At 41.6% G+C, this 7,757-nt stretch overlaps 1 protein-coding gene across 1 annotated transcript in view; it reads left to right on the plus strand.

Annotated features, from left to right (window-relative positions):
* Positions 1 to 3,589, plus strand: part of Chmp3 (charged multivesicular body protein 3) — a 41,261-nt gene extending 37,672 nt beyond the window's left edge. Inside the window, exons 5-6 of the mRNA XM_013035519.1 lie at positions 1,482 to 1,596; positions 3,050 to 3,589. Of these exons, the coding sequence (XP_012890973.1) occupies positions 1,482 to 1,596; positions 3,050 to 3,192 (258 nt within the window). The 3' untranslated portion in view covers positions 3,193 to 3,589. The remainder of the gene's footprint in view (positions 1 to 1,481; positions 1,597 to 3,049) is intronic.
* The last annotated feature ends 4,168 nt before the right edge of the window (positions 3,590 to 7,757 follow it).

Genomic DNA, 7,757 nt, shown 5'->3' on the forward strand with positions numbered 1-7,757 from the left:
TTTTGACTTCATTATTCATATAGACTTTATATAAACTTTAAAATCAATTTGTTAAGATCTACAAAATAACTTTTTGTGGTTTTTAATGGGATTGCATTGAATCCATAGGTCAAATTGGGAAAACCTGATTTATCCACATGACAGGATGTTACTTTATCATTATCCAGCTAGATTCTTCACAGAATTGTACTGGAATTACATGATGTTCATAATCTCTGAGCATTTTTATTCTAAGATAAACAAGCTGGGCACTGGTGGCTCACACCTGTAATCCTAGATACTCAGGAGGCTGAGATCTGAGGATCCTGGTGCAAAGCCAGCCTGGGCAGAAAAGTCTGTAAGAATCTTTTTTTGGGGGGGGGTAGTCATGGGGCCTGAACTCTGGGCTTGAGCACTGTCCCTAAGCTCTTCAGCTCAAGGCTAGCGCTCTACCACTTGAGCCACAGCGCCACTTCCGGATTTTTTCTTTTCACTTATGTGGTGCTGAGGAATCGAACCCAGGGCCTCAAGCATGCAAGGCAAGCACTCTACCACTGAGCCACCTTCCCAGCCCCTTTCTGCTTCTTTAATGCCACAGTGCTAAGGTACTGAGCAGGGAGCTCAGTTCTTTCAGGTTGCAAAGCCATGAGGATTTTCCTTTTCTGGCGGCTTCTCAGAAGACTGAATCATACGTTCCTTCTGACCCCCTCCACAGCCACATAGCCCATTTCTACTTTTTTCCCTCTAGGAATGTTTGTGTTTTGACATTTGGGAGTGCTATTCTGACCTTTGCTTCAATAACAAAACTCAGTACCTCATCTAGGAGTTGACACTGCTAAGTGGGAGTCTTGCTGTTGGGCCCATAGTGGAGAGCCAATTGCTGTGCCCCATGGTGATCTTGCTACCTTCTAAATGGAGGAAGATGAGGAGCTAGCTATAGGCTGCCAGGATAGTGTATGTCCTTACCTTGGGTCCACAAACGCTGTTGTCTTCTCCCAGGAGCTGAAGATCACACTTTGACAATGTGATTGATTCTTACAGACTAGTCAGAGGAACTCCATGTGCCAGCAGGTGTAAAACCTGGACATACTGGAATGTTCTTCGGGTCCATTCTGCTTGTGACCTTGGTTATAGTGCCTCCTATGGCTCCAACTGAATGGTCACGGATTATTTTGGCCATGTTAGAGCAGATATTTCCAAATCAAATTAGGGCATATACTCAACTATAGGCAGGTTGTTCTCCAGCACTGCCATTATAGTTCCAGTTATTCCACAGTGCTGTTGATGGCCAGCAGCAGCCCTCCCCTCCCCAACTTGAGCTAAGTTTGGAGAGCTGTTTCCCTTTGAGTCTTTCCTTTCTTGTGGAGAGATCAGAGCCCAGTGTTTGCTACTTGTCTTACAAGTCAGCCTTGGACTTAGAGTTTGGGCCAGGTGGTGTCTAGGATTGTTGGGTAGAAACAGATTTAACAGTTGTCGGAAGTACCATGTTTTTCTTTGTTTAGGCTGGCATCATAGAAGAGATGTTAGAGGACACCTTCGAAAGCATGGATGATCAGGAAGAAATGGAAGAAGAAGCAGAAATGGAAATTGACAAAATTTTGTTCGAAATCACTGCAGGTATAATTATGAGGCTCTTTTCTCCCTTTTATGTCTCTTTTTCCTGCAATCATTAAATTAACTAGTAGTTTCATTCTCTAGTTATCAAACACACATCTACATTTGTTTTCTTAATTTTAGAGGATGCCAGTTATTCATGGGGGAATTGGCACAAAATAACCAACTTAAGATGGTTTTTAAATTTAAAGAGTTTTCATAATAAAGGGGAGATACTACTTTCATATCTGCTGTTGGGAATTTAACATGATACAGACTTCATTGAGACAGATTTGGCAGTAGCCTTCTCAAAAGCTTGCAGCTTATTTTGGGTGAAATAATTAAGAGGCTGAAAAGACTTAACTCTGGATATTTGGAGTAGTATTGTTTATCACATTGAAAAGTTCAAAACTAACAGTATATTCTAATGGTAGAATATTATGTCATTTAAAAATGGAACACTGATTGAATAAATTCATTAATATAGAAAGATTTGTTCATCTTAAAATTTAAGTTGTTGTTGAAAAAAAATTAAGTTATTGGAACAAAGAACTGGTACCAAGAAAACTTAGTGAAGATTGAATGACAATTTTTTGTTTTATTGTTGTTGTTTGAGACAGTATCTGCTATGTAGCCCAGGCTAGCCTTGAACTTTGCAATCTTCCTGAAGGCTAGGAATACAGACATAAACACCATGTCCGGCTGACAATTTAATTTTACTCAGAGAAATTTAAAATTAAATCTTTGGTAATTTTTAAAAATTTTGATTAGGTGCTTCAGAAACCAAGAATTTTTAATTTTTTTTTAAAGATGTAATGTCACTATATTGCCTAGGCTTGCTCAAAATCTGGGTTCAAACTGGGCACCAATGGTTCATGCCTATAATCCTAGCTACCAAGGAGGCTGAGCTTTAAGGACTGTGTTCAAAGCCAGTCCAGGCAGGAAAGTCCATGAGACTTTTATACCAAATAATCATACACAACACACACACACACACACCTGGATTCATAAACACACACACACACACACACCACACACACACACACACACCTGGATTCATACACACACACACACACACACAGACACACACACACACACACACACACACACACCTGGATTCAGCAGTCTTTGGTTCCTGGCCTTCTGAATAGCACATGCCAGGCAGGAAAGTCCATGAGACTTTTATACCAAATAATCACACACACACACACACATCTGGATTCAGCAGCCTTTGGTTCCTGGCCTTCTGAATAGCACATGCCACAATGCCCAGCAGATCCAAGGTTCTTAAAATCCTTAGAATTATTATTACTTGAGTCAGTGAACTCAGCCTCCCAGGAGGCTAGAGGTGGAGGATTGCTTATTCCCAGGAGTTCAGACCAGCAAGTTTAGTATCCTCTGTCATGCCATTTTGGCCCAAGAATCAAGGGGCAGGAAGATTGAGGCCCACTTGTTCATCTGCTTACTCTCTTTTCAGGGGCCTTGGGCAAAGCGCCCAGTAAAGTGATAGATGCTCTTCCTGAGCCTGAACCTGCAGGAGCAACAGCTGCCTCAGAGGAGGAAGAGGAGGAAGAGGCCCTGGAGGCCATGCAGTCCCGGCTGGCCACACTGCGAAGCTAAGGCTGCCCAGCGGAACCTTCAGGCTCTCCCTGCAGTCCTCTGCCAGTGCACATGTGCCTCTGAAGAGCTGCCACTTCACGTTTCTCTTGCACTACACCTCTGTCACGAGGCACTGTGTTTTCAGGAAGGTTCTATGCTAATATCTCTTCACTCTCTGCAGAGTTTTTGGGATTTCATAGGGATTGTTCTTCTGGAAGTGATGTGATTAAATGCGTCATTTCCAGGAACATAAACAGCAGTACTGTTTTACTGGGGGAAGGGCAAAGAAATCCATTTTCTCATGAAGCTATTCTCAGCGTTGATTGCCTGAACATTGAGGACTCTGTACATTTTTTTTTGTTGTGTGTGTAAAACACTATATAAAAGGACTTTAATAAATTTCTGCTTTAACTCTTGGTCCCATTGTGGATTGTCATGTGCAGTGACTCCAAGTGTGCTCTCAGATTGTTCCCATGTTGACCTTGGAAAGAAGAGGTTGCTGTGTAGCCAGTATACATGGGACTTGGAAACTCAGCAGAAGTGGAGTTTGCTCTGGATGTTACTCTCCAACCTTTGTAGATGTGTTGTAAGGGTCCACCTTTCTGCATTTTACCGACTAGCCAAAAAGGTGCTCATGAATTGTGCTTCTTACTCTATTGTCTGGATGGCAGTGCTCTACCATCTTGTGTGTGTGCCTGTCTGCAGCCTCATCCCTTCCTTTCTATTGCAAGTTGCATGCAGAACAGATAGTTGTGAGATTTTCACCCTCATTCTGCCTGTTCCTGCAAATGGACCATCAGCACCTTCTCGAAGCAGTAACTGACCAGTAAGTGGTAAGGTCTGATTGTTGTCATGTTCAGTTCTCACAAACCTCTGAGACATTCTTGAGATACACATGTGCTACTCTGCAATAGCACTTTTTGTTAGTGTTTGAGAGTTTACAACACAGACGTAGGGGAACTGCTCAGCTTGATGAAGTGACATATCTGAATCCATCAGAAAGTGGCACATCTGGGGTTCACACCCAGAGAGATCCCTTTAGTCTAAGACCTGTGTGCTCTACACTAGTCAATATTTGGTGGTGATACAGATTTTTGCCATTCCAGTAGTGTGTGTGTGTGTGTGTGTGTGTGTGTGTGTGTGTATTAAGACCTCATTGTTGTAATTTGCAGTTCACTAAAGAGGTACAATATTGAACATTTGTTCATGTACTTGTCATCTGTATACTTGTTGTTTTCTTTTTGTTGTGTTTTTTTTGAGACAGATTCAGTAAGTAGCCCAGATTGGTCTCAAACTTGTGGTCTTCCATATTTTGAGTGGTATTTTGAGTGCCATCAAACCTACATTGTGTATGTAATCAGCACTGGTGAAGGATCTGGCTCCAATGTTTTCTTACCTTTAACTGGATTTTCTGAGTCTTTTGACAATTTGCGTTTTTATTCAGTTTTCTAATGTAGATTTTGGATAAACTGATTTATCAGGTGTGTCTTTTAAATATTTCTCTGGTTCTCTCTAGTGGCTTCTCTTCTCTCAGAGCAGAGACATTTTATTTTTAATGAAATCCTATTATTCATGCATTTAAGCGCATTTCATGCTGTATTTTTTAAGTCACAACTACACACAAGAGTTTTCGAAGTTTTCTCCGATTATCTTTTAAGAGTTTTGTGTTTTACATTTAGGTCTATTTCCATTATGAAGGGTATACAGTATATATGTCGGTTAATGTTTCACCTTTTGTTCATGTGGATGTCTTTGTTCAGCCAGTTGTTGAGAAGATTTTTGTTCTTGTTGCATTGTGTGATGGTGTCTTGATTGTGAGCAATAGTGGACTGAGAAGTGCCTAGATTAATAAAGTTTTCCTCTAGGTAGGTCTGTTGAGGATTTTCCCAGAGAGGATTAGCTAAGTGGGGAATACTAAACCTGAATGCTTGCAGCACTGTCCTTAGGCGGGGGGGGGGGGGGGGGGGGGGGGGGGAAGGGGGGGGCGGCTCCCAGATGGAATGAAAGGAGCAAAACAGCATATGTAGGCATTTTCCATATGCTTCCTAGCTGCTCTGAGGTGGACTGCTCTACCCTCACCATGATAGACCAAAACCCTAAGTTAAGTTATGTCTTTCTTCCTTTGAGTTCATTTTTCTGGGGATGCTAAAACTGACATACTGCATTTACTTTTTTGCTAAAGCTGAATTGACTGTTTTATGTAGGTCTACTTCTGGGCTGCCTGTTTGACTTTACTGATTGTTCTTTCACCAATACCAGACCTGGTATGTTGTCACACTCCTGTAATTCCTGCACTTGGGAAATGGAGGAAGGAGGACCAATAGTTTAAGGCAACCTGCGCTAAATAGTGAGACTGTCTCGAAAAGAACAAGGGGTAGCTGGGTGCCAGTGGCTCATGCCTGTAATACTAGCTATTCATGAGGCTGAGGTCTGAGGATTGTAGAAGCCAGCCAGGGCAGGCTGTAAGACTCTTACCTCCACTTAACTACCAAAAAAAGCTAGAGGTGAAGCTGTGACTCCATTTGAGCAATAAATCTCAGGGACAGTGTCTAGGCCCCAGGATGGGCACAAAAGCCAAGGGGTGAGATGTAGCTTGATGATAGAGTGTTTGCCAGGCATGGGTTCAAGCACCAGCATTGAAGAAAAGCCCCACAGTATTTTGATGACTGAAGTTTTATATTAACACAAAGTCAGATAATGTTTGTCTTTTTGACTTCATTATTCATATAGACTTTATATAAACTTTAAAATCAATTTGTTAAGATCTACAAAATAACTTTTTGTGGTTTTTAATGGGATTGCATTGAATCCATAGGTCAAATTGGGAAAACCTGATTTATCCACATGACAGGATGTTACTTTATCATTATCCAGCTAGATTCTTCACAGAATTGTACTGGAATTACATGATGTTCATAATCTCTGAGCATTTTTATTCTAAGATAAACAAGCTGGGCACTGGTGGCTCACACCTGTAATCCTAGATACTCAGGAGGCTGAGATCTGAGGATCCTGGTGCAAAGCCAGCCCGGGCAGGAAAGCCTGTGAGACTCTTATCTCCAATTAATGATCAGAAAACTGGAAGTGGTTCTGTGGTTCTAAGTGGTAGAGCGCTAGCCTTGAATGAAAGAACTCAAAGATAGCACCCAGGCTGTCTTTGATGACTGGACAACTAGATACATTATAACAAGTTTTTTTTCATCCATTCTGATGATCTAAATCTAGAGTTAGTGTGACTTTTTTTTTTTTTAAAGGAATCATGTTTTCTCCTGCTTTTAGGCTAAAGGAAGAACGCATTGGGCTCATTCTCGTGCTAAGGATTCCTGTTGCCCTCATGTACTTAGATGGGCATCACTGGAGACAAAGTGAGGCGCAATCTTAGCCCCAGAAGGATACACAGCCTGGAAGGCACCTAATGATTGCACAGACCTGCTATAAGTTTTCTTCTATTTTCATATGGTTGAATTGGGTCTAGGAACAGTAGCACTGCTCCCACCTATCCTTCCTCTCAACCCATCACTTGGGATCTACTTCATATTCGAATAAAACCACTCAGTTCCAAGGGCACTTAAAACATCACTTCTTACCACCAGCCTAGTCATTTTCTTTTGTTTCTAAACATAATTTGTTCTTTAAAAATAACTCCAGCTTGAAGTGGTCTCTGCTATTCATAGTAGGCAGAATTGGAACTGAACTTGCACTGCAGCCCTGTACATCTACCTCTGCCTACCAACTCTGCCACAGATCCCTACCTGCCTGAGATTTACCACTTACACAGCTCACATAGCCTTAGGTATCCTTGGAGAATTCCAGGGGTGTGTTTGGGAATTCCTGGAGAGAAAAGAAATCCTATTTGTTCCCAAATAGAACTAGTTACCTCAGGTATGTGCCTAATCCCACAACTGTGGTATTGGAGTATCAGAGCTCACACAGCTTTGAGGAACTGAGACCATTTTTTCTCTTTTTATTTTATTTTTGTTTTATTTTTTATTTTTTTGTTGTTGGCCATGGGGCCAGAACTCTGGACCTGAGCACTGTCCCTCAGCTCTTCAGCTCAAGGCTAGTGCTCTACCACTTGAGCCACAGCACCACTTCTAGCTTTTTCTGCTTATGTGGTGCTGAGGAATTGAACCCGTGGCCTCATGCATGCAAGGCAAGCACTCTACTACTGAGCCACCACCCAGCCCCTCTCATTTAAACATAAGGATTGGTACTTTTTAGATGCCAGTATGTTTTGCCATTAAGAAAGGATATTATGGTGAAATAAATCTGGAAAATGACTAAAATAAACATTCAACCCATTTCTTTACGTCTTTGAGATGTAAGTTTTTCCCGATTATTTGGCTAAGACTTTTTAGAGATCAGAATTAAAATCCCACACATGGAGCCATTTCAGAAAGGCTGTTCTAAGTCATTACAAGGAACTAACCTTTTTCTTTTTTTAGGGTAAGAAAGTTCTCTGTACACATTTAAAAAATATATTTACCGAGGGCTGGAAAGGTGGCTCAGTGGTAGAGCGCTTGCCTTGCATGCATGAGGCCCTGGGTTCGATTCCTCAGCACCACATAAGCAAAAAGAAAAAAGCT

Source organism: Dipodomys ordii, unplaced genomic scaffold (assembly GCF_000151885.1).
Source record: "Dipodomys ordii isolate 6190 unplaced genomic scaffold, Dord_2.0 Scaffold214, whole genome shotgun sequence".
Taxonomy (NCBI): Eukaryota; Metazoa; Chordata; class Mammalia; order Rodentia; family Heteromyidae; genus Dipodomys; species Dipodomys ordii.